This window comes from Dinoponera quadriceps, unplaced genomic scaffold (assembly GCF_001313825.1).
Source record: "Dinoponera quadriceps isolate SergipeBrazil2010 unplaced genomic scaffold, ASM131382v1 scaffold1425, whole genome shotgun sequence".
Lineage (NCBI taxonomy): Eukaryota > Metazoa > Arthropoda > Insecta > Hymenoptera > Formicidae > Dinoponera > Dinoponera quadriceps.
In genome coordinates this window covers 302,071-322,609 of record NW_014555679.1, presented here as the reverse complement: position 1 = coordinate 322,609, position 20,539 = coordinate 302,071, and the positions used below count along the sequence as shown (strand labels likewise).

Sequence of the window (20,539 nt, the reverse complement as noted above, 5' to 3'; positions counted from 1 at the left end):
CACACACACACACACACACACACACACACACACACACACACACACACGCACGCACGCACGCACGCACGCACACACAGAGTCGTATCCCCGCGAACGGCGAGTTCTATTCGCAACGTCGCGTAATTATCCAATAAAGAAGGAACTACAAGACAAACATGTGACATCGATGTCAATGTATATATATATATATATATATACATATGTATTACAACCCGATTCTCCAAATGAGCGACTCCCATTCCCGTTCCTGAATTTTTCGAAACTCGTTTTGCTTTCGGCTCGCGTGCCGCCGAGTTGCTGGAAAATGCGCGGATATGTACGGTAAGAGATGGCATGACAAGAAAGGGGAAGAGAAGAGAGGAGAGACGGGTCGGAAGGAGATCTACGAAGCGGTTTTCGAGCGTTCTCTCCGATCGCTTTCGAAATCTGCCTCGAATTCTCTCTCGCCGCAGAGCGCGAGTTATAAAGAAAAAAAAGTTAACAAAAAAGAAGGGGAGGAGGTGGGAGAGAGGAGATGTAACGGGGACGAGCTGTCAGGAGAATAATTTGCTAAATGGCGTTGCTCTCATTTCCACGTTGATCGATATATTAATTTTATTTCTCCTCCCTCCGGGGATGATCCCGCGGAATCTCCGGTGAACGCGGAATGCACTTTCCATTACGGCTGGAAATGGACGTAACGCTTCTCCGCAGGATCCTCGCGCGCGCGAGAGCGCTTTCTACATTTTTGGGAACATCCAGCGGCCTCCTTCCTTTTCTATTTCGCGTACGATCCTGACGGGAGAGATTACTCATGGACGCTCGGACGCGCATGCGTCTCACCGGCGTTCACGGTAGGCGTGCTACGACTCAGCCTGGCCGGTCATTTCTCTCGGAGCCTCGGTGCCTCGAAGTACGGCGTGCGTATCCGACGCGCGTGAGGCGAGGTTTGTTCGCAATAAGGATCCCAGAAAGAGAAAAAAAGAAAGAGAGAGAGAGAGAGAGGGCTGTGTATGAATCGGCCATAGTGTCGCGGCGAGTCACGCGAACGGAACGTCACATTCGCGCGTTTCAATCACGATGGGAAATAAAGAGCATGATATCGACACGGGTAGAAAGAGAAAAGGTATGAGAAAGAGAGAGAAAGAGTCTGTTGAGTTCCACCATCGACGACGAATTTTCGACGCCGCGAATCGCTCGTCGTTTCCGCCGTCGCGTCAGACGACGTCGAGAAAAAATCGTTCTCCGCGACACCCTTTTCTCCGATTTTCGCGGAAAACGGAACTCGCCGGAATTATGACGAATTCCGCCGCGGAAGGAACAAAGCTCACGGGAAACTCACGGGAGAGAAAGAGGGACAGACCGCTTTTTCCGTCGTTTCGAAACGTCGGCCGTCGGACGACGACGCGCGTTCCTAGCACTGGGAATCGATCGTGTGCCTCGAAACGCAGCGAGAATGACAAAAGTGAACGGATTTGCACTGGTATTTTTCTAATCTAATCGGTCAACACCTTGTGAATTCGCTCACTTTCGTCATTCTCTCACTCGGCACGCACAATCGAGCCGCTGTACGTTTCCCTCTTTCTCTCCCACGCAGCTGTATCGTAGCGACGACGACGTAACGGACGATGCACGTCGGCCTACGTGCATACGTGACTCCATCGGCGGAGTTACATCACGTTCTTTCGGAGGCGGTCACACGGGGAAGAGAAGACGCGAGACACCAACGAGGCCGGCCGCGGACGAAGTTCGCGTTCGGAGCGAACGGAGCGGGCGGCGGAGGAGTGCCACGACGAAACGGAATCGGAGCGAAATGATACGAGCGACCGGAGGTCACGAGCTAACGTGGCCATTATGTAAAAGAGCGTTCGTCGTTACGCCGTCCGTTACATCGGCCGGTCGCGAAAAATGGCGACGAGGCGTCTTACAAACCGAGGCGTTTCCGGGGAGAAGAGGACGCGTTTTTCCGCGAGTACCTCTCGCAGCAGCCGCGAAGACGAAGGGAGGAGAGTTCGGGATTTTCGTTTGAGAGCTTTCGGCATCGTGCTCGAGGAGCGGGCTCGTTCCGTCGGCGGGACTCCTCGGGAACCTGGACGAACGGAGGCGTGAGCGACGCGCACTCGGTCCGCAGCGGCCGTCGTCCGGCGCTCCCGTCGTTCCCGGCTAGTCCTCGGCTCTTCGACGAGATCGAGGCCTCGTGTTACGCGAAGCCGGAAGCCCGGTCGTCGCGACGCGCCGCGGAAACACGCCCGCGAGGAAACCGGAGAAACGCGTCCGCGACGCCCAATGCGATTACAGGCGTCTGGTCTCGCCGCTCGGCGCGGTCGCGCAGCGCCTGCGCGCCCGCACGCATGCGCACTGCCGGCCGCATGACCGGCTCTATATTGCGGGTCCCGAAAGTGGGGCGGACACTCCGCTACGAGTCGGCGGATTTTCCGCGAGTTTTTCCACATCCCCTGTACATGGCGTTTCTTCTCGCGATTCGCGCGCGAATAAGTGCGAATAAATTGCGCGATACCGCGCAATGAGATGTATCGAGTTTTTCGCGTCGCAGAGCTCGGTGAGGTCGCGTCGCGTTCAACGAACTTCCCGGTCAACACCGAGCGTAATTTACGTTACATTTATGCGGGGTTGGAATTAAATCAACTTCTTTTCTGACGTTAAGTTGCGAGTTAATGGCTTCATTAATTTAATTAAGACAGTAATGTAACCTAAACAAAAAGTAGTTAAAAGTTGATTTATAATTAAGTTAATTTATTAAAGTTAAAATTTATTTATACGATGCAAAAAAAAAATATATATATATATATAGTTTAGAAGAAAAATAGATTAGATTTATATATAGCTTTGCATAATTAATTCACCCAACTTTCGATTTGTATTATAATTTCGCACTTAATAATGTAAATGTTACACAGCACTCCGTGTTGCGAAATTACAATACGAAATTACAATACGGATATAATGTGACCAATAATGCTCGGTGTTGGCTTGCTTCTCCTTCTCATCACGGCGAGAGTTCACGTCCGTCGCGCATTACGTCGGGATGTTTAATTGGATCACGCTATCGTCGATTGGACTTGCAAATCCCACGTCGATTTCCTTTTTTCTTTCGCGGTCTCACGGAACAGGAGAGAAGCTCGATCGTCGCGTTTAGCGCGCGCGTGTTTTCCGACGTACTCCTCGGCCGTACGATCGTACCACTTTTAACAATTTCCCAACTACCCCCTCATTACGAAGTTCTTAACCGCGAGACTGCGGATCGGAAACCGTGAAAATTCCCGCTCGCGCCCCGCAATCGCGCCTCATTACAACGTTCCGACGTACTTATTAATAACGCGTAGCGAACGAAGGACGAAGTTTACATACTCGCTCCGTACGCTCCGCAGTAATTGCACAAAGCTCGCTCGCGCAAGCAAAGAGGCGAAACGTAATCCACCATGAAGACGCTTTCCGTTATCCGCTCCATTGTCTCGCCCGGCGCGATAGATTAAGCGGTAAAAAATTCCTAGAGCGAAAAAGTCGCGCGCGCAAGAGGAAAGGAAAGAACGACCCGGGGCACGAGACCTACGAACCCTCTTCTTAGGAGGGATACTAAACTCTCTCGACGCATCGGTTCCCGTTCCGCTCGTTCCCGCCGCGCACGATCGCACCACGCGTGAAAACGCGGCGAGAGAGACGAGGGACAGCGAGAGACACAAGCCGACGTTAGTCTCTTAATTGCACTATCTGTTATCCTTTTGTTTACCGAGCACGAAATAAGAGGTCCGCATCCCGCTTCCGAAGTAGGTTGCACTTTTCACCGTTAGAGTGAGACAAGTGTGCAGCTTAGCGTTGAAGAGAAAAGAAACGAAGTTCCGGTGCAGCCCTTATGTGGTGTTCAGGAACAACAAAACGGAAGGATAAATGATGATATAACCAGACTTGCGTCGACTCGTGTTTCCTGCTGAAAAACGACGAACGTCAATCCTTTAAAACTTTCAACCACAAGGTTGAGGTCGGATGCGATCCCACGGCTCGTTTATTTTACAGCGTGTACGCGTTGTTTTTCTTCTTAAGGAATGTTTCATGTTATAATTTACTTCTTTTGTCCATTTCGTGCATGGGAAACGAACGAAACAGAGCATGCACTGAGAAAAGGAAATTGTAATTTCGTTTAAAAATTAAATGTAAAAAAATGAAATGTTTCTCGTGACACTTTCTTCGATATTTATTGGTTAGAAAGAAATTTGATCGTGATATATATTTTTGTGAAACATATCTAAGATTTCTTATTAATTATTTTATTTGAATAAAAATCCCGCCGTATTTAAATAAACGTTTATTTCTGTGAAATAAACTTTATATCTCAAATCAATATTTAAGTCTTTTTTTCTCTGTATGTAGAGTTAGGTCCAACCTCGCTTTCCTAGATTCGTTGGAAATTCACCCTGTCGTTCGCGGATTAACGCGTGAGATCGTTTTAATTGCGATAAAATCGCGGTGACTACGTGCGTTATCGAATCGTTTTGCATCGCAATTAGACGCGCCGAGTAAAATAAGAACGACGAAAACGGAATACTCCCTTCTGCCATCGGACCGTTACTTATTGAATGTCGCGGCTCCAATTACGTGCGGCCGTTGCGTGTCACGTGTTTGAAGTACTAGATGGGACTTGAGCCTGTGTGACTCTCGACGGCGCGTTCGAAGATTCTCGTTCCCCCGAGCGCCCCTGGACGAAACGTCCCTGGCCGGTAAGCGCACTACTTTTCTACCGCATCCCCACCGGGTGTATCGAATGTACGGGCTAGCGAGCGTCGATTGGCCACGGCGACGATCTCCGGGTGGGGATCACCGCGTCACGAAACGAGGCCCTCTCGGCGTCTGGGCGGTTGTATCAATGCGCAATCGCATCGGAACGGTACACGGAGTCAGGGAGTTCCGTGGCGAGGCGAGGAATAAACAGAAGTGGATAGTCCGCGCGCAGCACAGACAGCGGCGAGGAGCGGGCGGTGGAGGGAGGAGAGCGAGGCGGCCGAGAGCGAGCGAGCAAGCGAGCGAGCAAGAGAGGGAGAGAGAGAGAGAGAGAGTGAGAGAGAAAGAGAGTGAGTGAGAGAGAGAGAGAGAGAGCGCGAGCGAGCGGGCTGACGGAGTGGGAGAGAGCGAGAAAGAGGGAGCGAGCGAGCGAGACGGACTGAGCGAACGGGACGAGCGAGAGAGAGGGCAAGAGGGAGAAAGAGATAGAACGAACGAGCAGGCCAGCGAGACGATCACGATGCACGGAGGCGAGCACAAGCGGCCAGGGGCACAGGGCTGAGGGCTGAGGGCTCGACGGGGCCTCGATTAGCGTTCACGGGCCGGCTGCGACGCAGCCAGCGAGCGATGGAGCAGCCGAAGACTCCCGCGTCACGGCTACTCAACACGACCTGCATCGAGAACAAGGACGAGCTGGAAGAGGTAACATAAATATTTGAAATAGTCACTGGATACGTATCGAGTCCGAGGGCCTCCGCCATTGTTGCGACGGTCGCGCACGACGTTGACCTGTGGCGCTACGCGCGAATACGCGCGTTCTCGCGCCGGATTCGAACGCGAAGTCGCGTCAACACCTGGCCGACAGTCTTCTTTCTCACGCGTTTCCCCGCCGTGCCGTTTCATAACCGCGTCGGTTCGCGTTCTCGCGGTGTTTCTCACGCGAATGAGGAAAATGAATCGCTCTCGGACGTTCAATATATTCGCTAGGTCGGTTTCGGGCATCCTCCCAGGTTCGTATTCTTGTTGTTCACGTGAATATGCAAAACCAACGCTTGGCTTGATGATGTAGGCGTAGAAGAGAATATTCGTCGTCACACGTGCGCGGCGCCGCTCCCTCGTGAGAGATCATTGAATCACGCAGGTGTGTGACGTGTTCGTGAAGAACGTCGCATCAGTTTGCGATATGCTGCATCCCTCGTCCTTTTCAATCGTTTCGTTCTCGAAAGTTCTCTATATGACAAAATGTCGAATAAGAATATACATGTGTTGTTCTTTCCTCCCCTTCGCGACTACCTTCTCTTTCTTCATCACTTTTTAAACACGATGTTCACAATGAGAATTTCAGGCGTGAAACTTGAGCATTAAGCCTTAAACTTGCCTGGACAAAGAAATTGACCAATTGGTTATTCCTCTGATTCGTCTGTGATTGGTCAATGTCGTGCTTAAAGCTCAAGTTTTACGCCTGAAATCCTCATTGCAGACACTGCTTTATGAAGTTTATGGTATTAAGTAGTGCAATGTGCTTTTAGAAATTTGAGAGATGCTACACCGTACTGCAAAATTTAACCACGGGACTTTCGGAGAAGGAGGCCCACGACACGCTGAACAATGCAGTGTGCAAGGACAAGACACACGAAGAGGTCTCCTTAGGCTTACTGGTGGTGATCTTGACCGATCCGCAGAATGCTGCGAAAAGTTACAGAGACTTGACACTAATCACGCGAGACGGCCTCAGCATCGTGCTGATCCATCTCAGTCAATTAGTATTGGAGAGGTACTTGAGGTTGAACGACGTCACCAGGAGTCAGCTGTTGTGGTTGCTGCGGGAAATGATAAGGACTAGTGTAACCAATGTGGATAATCTTAGTTTAACATTATTAAGGCACGCAGCGGGCGGGGATATATCACCTAGGAACTTGTTCCTAGTTGACGCCCTCTTAGATATTTTCCAAGAGAATCGATCGTGGCTGGACAAATTCCCGTTTTTGGTCGCGTCGGTTGTGTACACGTATTTGCGGTTAATCGAAGACCACAACGCGCCCCATCTGGCCGGTTTGCGGCAGAAGGAAGTGACCTTCACGGCGACTCTGATAAGGGAGCGGATGGTGGACTGCTTAGCTATCGGAAGGTACGCACTCCCTCACGAGATTCCGGATGATTCTGGAAACAATGAAGGCGAACTAACGCGTATCTTCTTTCCTTTCAGAGACTTCGTGCGTCTGCTGCAGAATGTCGCCAGAATACCCGAGTTCGAGGCGTTGTGGAAGGACATTCTACAGAATTCCAAGTGTCTCTGTTCGAATTTCAACGGTGTGCTCCAGCTCCTGCAGACCAGGACCTCCCGGAGGTTTCTTCAGTCGCGTTTGACGCCGGAGATGGAGAGGAAATTGGTGTTCCTGACGAGTCAGGTCCGTTTCGGGAATCACAAGCGCTATCAGGACTGGTTTCAACGGCAGTACCTAGCCACACCCGAATCTCAATCGTTAAGATGTGATCTCATTCGCTTCATCGTCGGGGTTATACATCCGACGAACGAGCTGCTGTGCTCCGACATCATACCACGATGGGCGGTGATAGGTTGGCTCTTCACCACGTGCACCTCCACCGTGGCGGCCAGCAATGCGAAGCTGGCCCTCTTTTACGACTGGCTCTTCTTCGATCCCGACAAAGACAACATCATGAACATCGAGCCGGCGATCCTCGTCATGCACAACTCCATGAGGTCTCATCCACCTGTCACTGCCACACTTCTAGATTTTTTATGCAGGGTACGTTGGCGCGCGCGACCATCACGACGACTCTCTCGTTTTCCTCCGCGAGACTCGTTCGTGAATCGTCGCGAGAACTACATTTCTGACGCACGGTCTATTTGCAGATAATACCGAACTTTTATCCTCCTCTAACGGACAAAGTGAGAAACGGGATATTTTCATCGCTGCGGCAAATTTTGGAGAAACGCGTCTTACCTAGCCTATATCCGTTATTCGACAGCCCGAAACTCGATCGAGAACTGAGAAGCAAAATACGGGAGACGTTCAAAGAGTTTTGCCTGCCGCCGAACGCGGATCCTGGTAAAGTCATTATATTAACCGCATGTATCCCTTCCGTATTTTTCTCTCTTTTTTATCTCTCTCTCTCTCTTTCTCTTCCTTCACACTCTTTCTCTTCTTCTCCCCTCTCTCTCTCGCTTTTTGCCCACACATCACGCTTGCTGCATGATACACGTCCACCATGCACATTGAACTACCTATTGCACAGGCTAAGCAAAGTCAATGCTTCCTTGGCCTCCACGTGCAAAGCTTGTCGTTTAAACGAAGTAGCATTCGCAAAGAATCAATGACGTTACAAGCGCATATACTACATCATGAATGGATAAAAACGAGGGAGATTTAACTTTTCTTGAATTACTTTTCGTTTACAAATATGACAATTCACCTTTTCAGCTTTCAGCACATCGCTTACTAACTTTGGTTTTTGCATCCTTTTCTGAAGCAGGTAATAAGGTTCCGATATATTCAGGTAAAATGGAAGAGCTTAACAAGGAGCACAATCCAGGGACCGTGATAGAGAACACCGCGAACTCTACCGTGGAGAACAATCACGTGGCGCAAGACCCGGAGCCAGCGTTCAGTGATGAAGAAGAGGAGTCCCCTCTAAGGTTGTCTATCCGTTACGTTTCTCACACGTTCCCAGTCGACATTTTTTCATTCCGAATTAAGTCTTCAAGAGAAAGGAAAGAGGGAATAAGTTCGTATTTGTAGCATCAAAGGAACTTAATAGAAGACCTCTTTGAAAACTCAATGTAGAACTAAATTAGATGAAGTAAGACCAAAATTTCGACTCACGCGTTCTCACGCATCCCGAGTCGGAATTTTGAATTCTATGTTGAATCTTCAAGAGGAAGAAAATAGAAATAAGTTACTACTTGTAGCATCGGAGAAGCACAATCGGTTCTTTAATGCTACAAATGAGACTCGGGACTTCCAGAGTCTAAATTTTAGTTCTAATTCATGAAGTCTTCGAGTGGAGAAAAGGGCAATAATAACGTCACCCATTTTTAGCATGAAAAGAGTACGATAGAAAACTTTTGATAATCTTAATGTAGAACTGAATCAGATTTAAGGTAGGACTAAAATTTCGATTCTGGTACCAGCGCACTCTGAAGTCTCTCGCGTTTGAGATCGGTAGATAAAATAATAAAATTATTGGTCTGACCGTGTTTCGCCGCATTTCAGAATAGTGACGAAGGTGGAGGACGAGGAAGATGAAGAGGATGTGCCGTTGTCAGCGGTAAAATTGAAGAACGAGCAGAGAAACGCGAACTGCGTCGTGAAAAAGGAGGATATCGCGCCGCAATTGAATTTCATGCTAGAGCCGGAAGAATTGAGAACCAGCGTCGAGACCTTGCACACGGAGACCGACAACGAGGCGAAGTGCCAAGCGATGGAGAGCATAGTACAAATGGTCGTAGAGGACGAGATAGACGCCGGCATGATACCCACGCTGGCGTCTTACCTATCGAGCATCCTCTCGCCGCTGATCACGGCGAATATCTTTCCGCCGGAGAATCTGAACGAGGAAACGCTCACCGACAGCATAAGCACGCCGCTGTTCGTCATGTTCCGAAATCAATTTCAATTGTGCAAGGAAGAGGACAATCGGCGAAAGCTCTTGGCCAGAGTGCTGGCGGAGATGCAGTCGCTTCAACCGAAAATAGGCTACCTTCTCCTCTATTTCCTCAAGGTCTGGGGCAGGGAGGAAGAGAAGCGGGAAGGCGAGCCGAGGTTGGTCCTAGGCAAAAAAACGAGATACCAAAGTGAGAAAATAAGAGGGAGAAAGCGTAACTCGAGCCTTACGTCGTTTGATTTCAGCAACGTGTTGAACGACGTCAAGGCGTCGGTGTACAAGGACTTTTGCGCGCAGAGAGAAAAAAAGCTGGACGTCTGTCTGGTGTCGGATCTAAAGGTATGTATGTGTTCACTTTTCTTTTTGTTCCTCGTCGGAATAAATGACGTAACTTTACTCATCGTACACGAAAGGAAACAGCCTCTGGATACGTGATTTATTTCCGCAGCTCTGTCACGAGGATAACATATTCATGTTGTGCTACCTCGTGCCGGACGTGTACACGGGATTTCAAAACGTTGCCCTGGGGAACGCGCAGCTGCTGCATCTGGTCGTGTCTACGGTGGACTCGTGCCAGTTGCAGGACCTGATCTGCCAGATAATGCAGGGCCACCTGAAGATGCTGAAGAAGGAGTCGTTCACGTCGCTGTTGACGGCCAGCCTGAACTGGGACACCTTCGAGCAGTACTGCTTGTGGCAGCTCATATTCGCGCACGACTTCCCCATTGATTACGTACTGCCGGTACTGCCGAAGCTGCAGTTTCGCAATCACGCGGAGGCGCTCACGTCGATCCTGTTCATGCTGAAGCAAGAGAAGTGAGTAGCGCAGCTGAATTTCCGTGCGATCGGAGACTCTTCGACTGACTCGACACGGTCGCTTCGAAACATAACGCTCGTGTCGTTCACTTTACAGACCGACATTGGATCTCTTACGGCAGTTGCTCGCTCGACAAAGCGTGGACGGCGACATGTTCGTCGTGGCCGCATTGCGCTATTGGTGTCGAGATTACGAGGAGAAGCTCGGCGAGCTGCTGGCGAACCTTCTCAGCGCCCGTTATCCCGCCACCAGCCCCAACAAGCGAAAACGTTCCGGAGGCAAGCAGAACCAACAGTCGGGCCCTCCCACCGGCGAGCAGGTGCTCGGCCATCTGGACCAATTGCGTCAGCACTGCTCCTCTTCCGCGGAGTTACAGCTCTATCACTCGGAGGGCATGCAGCGTGCGCTGCAGCAGGCGCAGGCCGCGAGCAGCGACTCGCTCAGGAAGAGCTATGGTGATCTGTTCGCGCTCGCCGAGGTGAACGAGGAGAACGAACCGCCGCCACCACCGGCGAGCAGCTCCGCGAGGAAGCACACCACTGCTTCCTCTGGAGGAGGCGGCGGGGGCGGCGGTAAGGGCGGCCACAGGAAGACCGGCGCTAACACGAGGGAGAGGTCCAACGCGAAGAGACCGCTTCCGCGGTATCATGTGGACACCACCTCTAGTAGCGAGGTAAGCGCTCCTCTAACAAGGCTGATATTCATAATATGATGATTCGTGATAACGATGATTATTCGTCAATCTGTACAGTGTCGGATGTCATGTATACGCTGTACTATTTCCTAGGTCGAAAACTACACGATTTTCCGCCTTAGGATCTTAGCAGAATGGCCGACTTGTAATTTTAAGACAATACTTTATGCCCCGAATCTTCGTCTGAATGATCTTTTTCTACTTTTTTATTATTTTATACTAGTGGTTTTTGTCATCGGTCAAATAGAATGGCTTTTTTGTCGGAGACACCAAACAAGTTATGCTTTGTCCACAACTTTGCTTGAATGAAGACGTAAACAGCAAGCAAATTGACCAACCACGGTCGATTATTCTTCTAATAAACTGTTGTAGTTGGTCAATTTGCCGACTGCTTACGTCTTAAAACAAGGCTGTGGACAAGGGATTGTTGTATGTGTTACTTAAGATAAAAACTTAAGGCATAAAACGTTGTTTTGAACTAATAAGTCGATCATTCTGTCTTACACATATAGACGTAAAGGTCGAAATCGTCATAATTAAAGTCAATTTATTCTCTTTTAATTATAATTAAAATTATTTATGTGATTTTCAATCTTATTGTGGGTTATATACAAGGCTGAAAATCGTAATTTTCTGTCTAGAAAATAGTACAGTATATATGACACTATACATAAACATACACACATACACAGTCCGTAGATTAAAGGTTGCACAACACTTTTTTCAATGAGTTTCGTAATGCCTTTTGTATCCAATAAGAAAATGCATTTCCCGAGAATGATTACAAATCAAATTCTCCTATTAGATACAAGATGCGTTGCGAGACTCGTCGAAAAGGTAAGTATTGCAGCCTTTAATCTGCCGACTGTACTTATTTCGTATAGGAAATATCAATTGAAATTAATCGGACAATGGTAATTAAGGTTTCTTCGCCGTAGCCGTATTGATTAATGGCGTCGGAAGCGAGAAAACGTGCGCCCAAAATTCTTACAAGAATCAAATCTTACGTTGAAATCGAAGGTTACGTCCATAAAGCGATACTGGCAATCGGGTAAGCGTATTTGTAAACTATTCTGGAAACTTTCCACTTACATTAACAAACTCAATAAATAACCGTAAAACTAATATGACGAAATCATGATAAAAGATAGGTGTCACGTTAATTATATGGTTATTTATTGATTGTTCGAGCAAAAGAGGAAAGTCATCGGAATATTTCACAAACGTGACCTCGATCGATCGCAAGTATCATTTTATGGGTATATCTTTTTATCTCAACATATTTCGCAAGAATTTTCGACATGTTTTCTCGCTTCTGACGTCATCAAATAAAGCGATTGCGAGGTGAGGCGATTATGGTTGATATTCATAGTCAGATCTTATATTTAAAATCGCCTTAAGTTTATCTTCAGATAATATATGAATGTTCGTTTTAGCTGAACTAGAATACGCTTTTTGCAATTAGAGAGTGAAACAAGTATGTGACCTAGCGGTGAAGGAAAAAGGAAAGAAGTCCCAGTGCAGCACTAATTCAGCTAAAACAGTTTATTGGCTACAATACATCTGAAGATGAATTTGAGACGGTCTTAAATATAAGATCTGATTATCAGCCCAAAAGACTTAAGTACACATGTATGAGTCATGTATGCCTTACTAATCCCTAGATCAAAAGTTATACGATTTCAGGCTTATATATGTACACATAAGGTCCAAAATCGTATAAGCAACTCTGATTATAATGACAGATTTATAATGGCTCTAATTTTATAATAACTTTGACCTTGTGTGTACACGTGTGAAGTTGAAGATCGTGTTGTAATTTTCGACTAGGAATGGTAAGACATTCATGACGCAGTGTGTACATAGACTCTTGGAGCCAGACTTTCAGAGCTTCCTATTATTTTACACTTTTTAAATAACATTATGTGTAAAAGAATATAACTGGACGCGTTCACTTTTCTATCGATGTTGTGGGATAAGCATACTCATTTTGAATTACGTGCGAATCGTTCAACGGATCAAAACATGTTTTTCGGCACGGAACAGGTATACAAAGGGTCTTTGTTGTTTGAAGAGTCCACATAGGATACAATAGAGAAAAAAAAGATTAGAGATTCAACAGCTGCTGTAACGTTCCCACAATACCATGTGCTGAAATATCCGGTGAAAAGTCGAAAAATTATGTATTGACAGAAGCGTTAACGTTATTACGCCGACCCACAATGCAGATCTATCAGAGATTGCAAATAATTTGCAATAACTGCCGGTCTGAGTAAAAGTGCATTACGACGGCGTGACAAACACCGTTCCTTTGCAGGAGGAGGAGATCGTGAATCCAAAGCAAGCGAAAAAAAGAAAAAAGATTAATCCAGTGGGCTCGGACAGCGACTGACCACCCAGTGTCTTCACATGTCACATGGACCACGTCTCGTGTGTGCAGCAGATAAAACTAGCCTTAAGGATAGTAAGATAATATAATACACACGATAGTTCTATCTAGCGCGACTTGTAAATATTAATGTGCGTGTCAAGGACGCGACAGCGTCATGTTGATGGTGGATCTTCAATGTGTGTTTCGTAAAGTCGCAAGCGACAGCAAAATTGCCAGGCTCTGATTGTTATCGTTTTGTGTTGGATTAGGTTAGGTGAAGAAACAAAAGAGAGAGATAGAACTGTTGGGTAAAAAGACACCATGTGTGCATGATGATGATGATGATAAAAATCGTCCTCGGACGCGTTTCTGGACGTTTCTGAATATGAATTTGCGAAGCTGTTAAACGTCGCTGTCCCGGTGTATTCTCTCATTACGCATACGACGGTCGAGCGGCCTTTCATCCCTTGCGTTTCTTCTGGAAATCCTCGTGATCGTCAGGCTGCCGCGGCGTCTGTTGAACGGAGATAACTACCAAATAAAGCGGCAGCTCTCATCGTCCCCCCGTCATACTGCAGCCGCTTTTCTCGTAAATGCGAAAGCGACGGACAGAATCTGGCAACATTGCAAATAAACCAATACATCTTTTTGCACTTTACCACGTGTTATTGTTTTTTTTTTTCTTCTTGACGGATCTTCTCGTTCGTTCCGTTCTTCGTAACACTTTTTTCCCCCCTCGGAGTAATCGCGCGCGAGTGGACATATATCGTTGCCATATATCTCCCAAACGGAAATTCGCATTCGAATTGTTGGCTCCTCTTCCCCAGGATTGGAGAACCTTTTCGCCGGGACGACGAAGCACGATCCGAACTCTGGCGAGAAGCGTGAAGTTTTACGACCAAACATTTATTCAGTTCTCGAATACGCGCTTAAAGGGATGTTCTCACTTGGGACGTTTCGTTTGATAGGCGATTGTTAGGAATTTCTTTGGAAAAAAACTAAGACATACAATTCTGAAGTTTTGCATAAATATGTATCTATGCTTTAACTATATACAGTAATTTCTACTATATTTATAGTATTAAATAAAGTCATACATAATTTTGTTGACGCCAAACACGAAATGTCGGTTGACACAATTCAAAGTGGGTCTTTGAAACAACAAAACGATAACAGATTATTGAACTATAAATTTGTGACTATCGTCGTAAACTACGATGAAGTCGACTTTTCTCGATGAATCATGCCATTTTGTCAAAATCGTTTTTTAATTCCCATTGGGTAGCCACAAATTTAGTTTTATAATTTTTTCGTCGTTTTTTTTTTAATCTACGATGTTTGGAATCATGTCAACCATGCAAGCAAAACTTTCATTCAGCGCTGCACAAAATAATTTGCATCTTTATTAATATCGAAGATAACGAATACTCTGTACTGTGTATTTATACGTTTTGTTAAAACATAGATAAATATTCATACAAAACTTCCGAATTGTATGACTTAGTATTTTCCAAAAAGAATAATTTCGAAAGGTCACCTGCAAATCGACGTTTTATGAATATATTTCCTTAAGTGAGAAAAGGATAATCATCCTCGAGGACGCAGGGATATCTTTTTCCTATAAATATTTTGCATGACGGAGGATTGTCAGCTTTCAAATAACTGGAGCAATTCAGATCGGAGGGTCCTCATCGAATAAATTAACTTTTTCTTTTGTTAAATTTTAGAGCGATTTAATGATTCGTTGTGATTGTGAAACGCGACGTGATACGATTTGTATTGTATTTTTCTATGTGAGCTTTTTACATCCCTTATATTTGTAGATAAATGAATATATATATGTGTATATATATATATATATATATATATATATATATATATGTATATGTATATACACACACACACACACGATGAAATTAATTCGTAGAGATCACAATATACCGACCAGCGCGTTACATCGGTATTTCATCCTTATATAAGTACGCGATCTTCTCGATGATATTCAATTGATTTCCCCACGCGTCATGCCGCATGTGAGACACGTGTTTTCCCCGAGAGATCCCGGAGGACAACCGGACGTACCATCCGCGAGAGAAAGAGAAAGAGTGGAAATAGAAAACGAGTGGAAATAGAAAGGAAGGCAGTCCTGTCGAACGTCTTAGCAAAACCCACGTTCCGAAGGCAAGACGTAAAGAACCATCGCATTCACTTATAATGTACATTTCCTGTAAAATTGGTTATTCTAAAAGTGAGTTGCATTATGTATTTTCTAGATTGTATATATATAAATATATATATATATATACACACATACACACGCGTGATTTGAAAGAGATGTGAGAGAGTATGTGTAATGTGCATGTGTGTGTGCGCGCGCGCGTGAGTGTGTGTATGCGTACGTGTGAGAAAGAAACATATTTACGTTGTGTATACATGGTGCGCGCGCGGTGCCGGGTTTGAAAATTCCGAACACTTTCCGTTTTCACCAACTTTATATCATACCCACTCAGCACCCTCCAAACCTCGCGCCTTCCTTCTCCTCCTCACCTACTTTCCTTGGTCTTATCTTGCAACTACGGGAGTGCGAAATCGTGTCGATGATCGAATAAAAATACGCGAGCGAAATGCACCAGAGAGAGAACATGCGGAACGTTCGTGTGTGCGGATCGTTTGTATGAAGGACGGATGCATGTAATATCCATTTGTAATGCCGCGTGATAACGGCATTACTCGAGTTTTCTACTTGTATATAAGTACGGCGATATACGTCGGGAGAGAGGGAGAAAGAGGGGGAGAGAGAAGGATAGAAAGAGAGAAAAATTTAAGAACGACGTATCGACAAGAAGAGTTCGTTTCAGCCATCTTCCTCGATTTCTTTGCTTTTTCTCCCTCCAATGTCCGAATATATATGTATATCTATCTAATTTGAAACGCAGAAAGTGCTGGCAGGCGCAGTTAAACAGACCTAGAGAGAGAAAGAGATAGAAAGAGAGAGAGAGAGAGAGATTCTCTCGAAGCGTGCCGCGAGCGAACACGGGAAAGCGAAAAGGGTAAATCGAAAGAGGCGAGGAGGACAAGAAAAATATGTAAACATTTAATGTTTTTAACGACCTTGTACACAGTGTGGAGGAACGTGTAAATATATATATGGATAGATTATATCATAAACGCGGGCATAAACATTTAATGTTTTTAACGATCTTGTACACATGGATTACACATAAAATGTAAATATATCAGAAAATATTGAAGAGGCAAAAACATGAGATTGATATCTGGTGTGATACTTACTTTCTTCTTCTCTCGATTCCCTCCTTCCTTCCTTCCTCTCTTTTCCTTTCTTTCTTCCTTATACGAGGGAAATATCGGCATCGACGACTGAGATTGTTCGTCGCTGCGACGGCGGAAGAACGTGGAAAAGTGCCTTCTCTTTTCATCCTTCGCCACTTTATAAGCGTACATAAGCTACAGGGATAATTCGCGAACAAGTTCCGCCGCGCCGTTGATGTGCTTTATGGTACGCAGAAACGTAGGAAACGTTATTCTGCGTTTGCTAATAAGCGATACCCGGCTCACCATGACTGGTAAGTCGTCGAGTATAATTACTGTTTGCATTATATCCTATTGTATCAATGCGGGTCACCGATTCGTCACGTGGACACCCCGTTGGACACGCAACGGTGCGTTTCGAGAAATCGCGCAGGCTCTCTCGTTGTGAAAGCGATTTCATCAATTTTCCTTCGTCATCGTACGTCACGCTGAGAGAAAGAACGAAAGAATGAAGGAAGGAAGAAAGGGGGGACACAATGTGTGGGAAAATTCGAGCCGAGACGAGCAAAGACAATAAAGGAGATCGTAGTAGTCAATTGTTACATATTATTATTGCTAAAAATGCAGCGGCGGGGAAAAATGGAATAGATTCCTTATTTATTTCGTCGAGAGATTTGCAGACACGTCATTGCTCGGTACGACGTATCTCTGTCCCTAACGTACAATAAGTCGATCGAATCTTCTTCTTTCTCTTTTTTTTTTTTTCTTTCAATTCGGCATATCCGTCCGGGAGACGAGAATCAACAATTCAATCGTCAGCAAGACCAAACGTAACGAACGTCTGTTTTCCGTTGAAAATAAGAGAGAGGTATCTATAAATATTATTGCCGATGTTTTTTTCTTCCTCACAGAGAATCTCGGATAATATTTACAGATAATCATACGCAAGATTCGTAACGGGTAGTTTATACACTTCGATGATTATAATTCGCACTCGTCTCTCTTTCCGCGCCGAGAGCCTCGTCCGCAACTAACTTGTCGGCGAAGATCAATGAAAAGCGGGAACGTACCGAGTCGCTCCTGATTTCACGTTATATATCTTACCGTTTGTCGCAAACGCGAGGAGAATCACTCGAGAGTTTATTCGATTATAAATATCCTTTAATATCGGTATCGGTGCTGCGAAAGAGGGAAAAGAAAAACGATGTCACCGATCAACGTGAAGATATATCCACGAGAAGCCGTATGTCCGCATTCTATTGATCTCCGCACTTTTGTGTTTTGTGTATGTGTGTAGGTATGTGTGTCACAAATGTGTGTATGTGTGTGTGTGTGTCGTCGCCTAATTAAAGTAGAGAAATAGTTCTGTTTCGATTGTGCACGGGGTTGTACTTTACATAGGTATTATTTTAAAAGTAATGATACCTGGATTCGGCCAATAAGAGTCGAGCGCTCGGCATTAGCGCGCGATGAGCATGACGAAAATTCCAGAAAAACTCAAACACTGGAGAACGTCTTGATCCTTTCTCTCCTTTTATATAGTATATATTAGATATACTATGTACAAAGTGACTTAAAAGTCCGGAAACGGATAATTATTTCCGAAATAATTGGTTTTATGAAAAAATGTTTGAGATCAAACTTGCTGTATTCGAAAAACTAGATGAAACCAGAGACTACACCAGATGACAATATCTCTGTGACCTTGAAATGACTGGTTAAAATGATCTTAAAAAATCTGAAATGGGTACACCAATCTTTATTACAGATTTTGATAACTGACGCCGCGACTTTTTTAAAACGCTACGATAATATCTAATTCAGATCTTTAGTTAAGAGGCTAGAAGGATTAAATGTTAACTTGCTAAAATCCAATTATTGCTTAACATCAATTATTTCGGAGATAATTGACCTATTCCGGACTTTTAGATTACCCTGCGTGTGATATATATATTTAAATATCGATACATCTAGACCCTTTTTAAAACATTTCGATCCTAACATTAATTGCGTTGTCGAAAATCGCTACGTTAATTTATTCGCACAGAGAGAGAAAAGTCCAAAAAATAGAATGTTTGTAAATTTGGAATGAGCATGAAAAAACTTCAAGAAAAACTTCAAACACTGGAGAATGCCTAGAATAGCATACCGAGAGAACATGTTTCAAAGATAGGACCTGAAAATCTGCGTTTATATTCCCAAGTGTCTGAAATTTTTCGAATTCTTTTTTTTTTCACGCATCTCACGCACCAGTAAGCAGCGTTCGACTGTTATCGGCCGAGTCGAAATATCGTTGCTTTTGATTATTATTTTAAAGTCCGGCGGGACGGTCGTGCCGCCGCGGCGCAATCTAATCGTTAATCATTAATCACAATCGTCGAATATGTACAAGAGGATTCTGTACAGGGATTCGTCCGCCCGTTCGCGTCACGCACACATCACGCGCTATCACGTACAAATTCGATTATTACACGTAAGGTATATCGCTATACTTTTACGATGCAAAAAGGTAATTCGTTCGTAGACTAATAAGCGCTGACTCGAGTCTTCGACTTCGTCGTCGTCGACGGCGTCTTCGACTTGGTCGTCGTCGTCTGAGGAGAACGCGTCACGCTCCGCTGCACGCTCGTCGAATCGCCTACGAAATATTCGAGATATGCAACGGGCGAGTGCCTTCGTTTAGGAAAAGAACACGAAATCGTGAAGAACCGAATGTGATCGAACGTAACCGTCCGCCCGATACTCCAATTATTCGAATTACACACATCGAGAAACGCACTTTCGCGTCTCGACGACAACGTAAACGGTAAATTGAAAGACGTCCCTCGGACGTTCGTATTGTTGATGTTCGGGAGAAGTGCGACGGATATATTCGAGAGGCGACGCGAAGAATTTTTCTCAAGCGCAACCGCGGTACTTTCCTCGTGGCGGATAATTAGGAGAGACTAAATCTCACTGATGACTTACCTTCTCTCTCTCTCTCTCTCTCTCTCTCTTGGGGCATCGTCCGACCATTTTCCACTTTTAGACGTGCGTTACAGTCCTACTTTTTTTTTCTTTTTCTTTTTTTTTTACGGCAGCTACAAAATCTAACATCACCGTTTGCAAAAGGCTCCCTCTCTCTCTCTCTCTCTCTCTATCTCGCTCGTACCTTCACGTCGGTGCGTATGCGAACCGCACCGGTGTAAACGTCGTCCACCGTCCGTTCGCTCGTTCGTTCTATCGTCAGCACACGTTCTCTCTCGTTGTGTACACGCGACAAACAGAAGTCCCGTCCGCGTAATCGCGCACCTATATAATCGTCGTGTATCCGCAATAATACTCTTGCTCGCGAAATCGGGACGCACACACCACGTACGCATGCACGCACACGCGCGCGCACGATATATTAATATACACACACCATTGATCCTCATTCGCATCTCCACGCACGCACAGCACACGCACGCACGCACATCGATATTTTTGCAATATCTCCTAGTAATTCCGTTACAATGTAGATCCGTATGCATATATATACACAATTGCCAGTCGCGCTTTAAGGTCCGGAGGCTACTGACGGCCTCGCTTCCGGAGAACTCTTTTCGGCGCCCTCTCCTCCCGCGAACGAGAGGATACGCATTAAAGCCACGTGCGAGGCTCGAACGTCGTCGAGGGAGAAAACACAAGTCTTTCTCTCTCTCTTTCTCTTCCGCCATCTCTTTCTCTCTCTCTCTCTCTCTCTCTTTCTATCTCTTTCTCTATACATATATACCTTTCTCTCTATCTCTCTCGTTTTATCGAGAGCGGGCTTAATAAATCACTTCGTATACGGTGGCCTTCTTGTCGCCGGATCCGGTCACGATGTACTTGTCGTCCGCGGAAATGTCGCAGCTCAGCACCGACGACGATTCCTTCGACTGCAAAGTTGAACAGAAAATTCGCGAAACATAAATATCACGCATATATACCTCGGCCGGTGCGAATGGACGCGACTCGCAATTGGCGCTTCGGATAAAGAAACGACGATCGCGATCATTATATCGGGCTGAACTCGTCGGCTTTAAGG

General features: G+C 45.7%; 2 protein-coding genes across 9 annotated transcripts in view; one reads left to right on the top strand and one right to left on the bottom strand.

Annotated features, from left to right (window-relative positions):
• LOC106745128 (integrator complex subunit 3) overlaps positions 1–16,493 on the top strand; it is a 19,668-nt gene extending 3,175 nt beyond the window's left edge. The window contains exons 6-15 of one of the 4 annotated variants that reach the window (XM_014620417.1): positions 5,262–5,415; positions 6,243–6,841; positions 6,920–7,481; positions 7,589–7,784; positions 8,233–8,371; positions 8,949–9,497; positions 9,585–9,678; positions 9,788–10,155; positions 10,253–10,829; positions 13,168–16,493. In XM_014620417.1, coding sequence (XP_014475903.1) covers positions 5,262–5,415; positions 6,243–6,841; positions 6,920–7,481; positions 7,589–7,784; positions 8,233–8,371; positions 8,949–9,497; positions 9,585–9,678; positions 9,788–10,155; positions 10,253–10,829; positions 13,168–13,242 — 3,313 coding nt within the window. In that variant the 3' untranslated portion in view covers positions 13,243–16,493. Of the gene's footprint in view, positions 1–5,128; positions 5,416–5,904; positions 5,977–6,242; positions 6,842–6,919; positions 7,482–7,588; positions 7,785–8,205; positions 8,372–8,948; positions 9,679–9,787; positions 10,156–10,252; positions 10,830–13,167 lie in introns of those variants that run through there. The other 3 variants (XM_014620416.1, XM_014620414.1, XM_014620415.1) reach the window with 3 other exon arrangements.
• A 590-nt stretch (positions 16,494–17,083) lies between these two features.
• Positions 17,084–20,539, bottom strand: part of LOC106745129 (protein groucho-like) — an 87,404-nt gene continuing 83,948 nt past the window's right edge. For all 5 annotated transcript variants that reach the window (XM_014620420.1, XM_014620419.1, XM_014620422.1 and 2 more), the window contains one exon: positions 17,084–20,390. In XM_014620420.1, the coding sequence (XP_014475906.1) occupies positions 20,283–20,390 (108 nt within the window). In that variant the 3' untranslated portion in view covers positions 17,084–20,282. The remainder of the gene's footprint in view (positions 20,391–20,539) is intronic.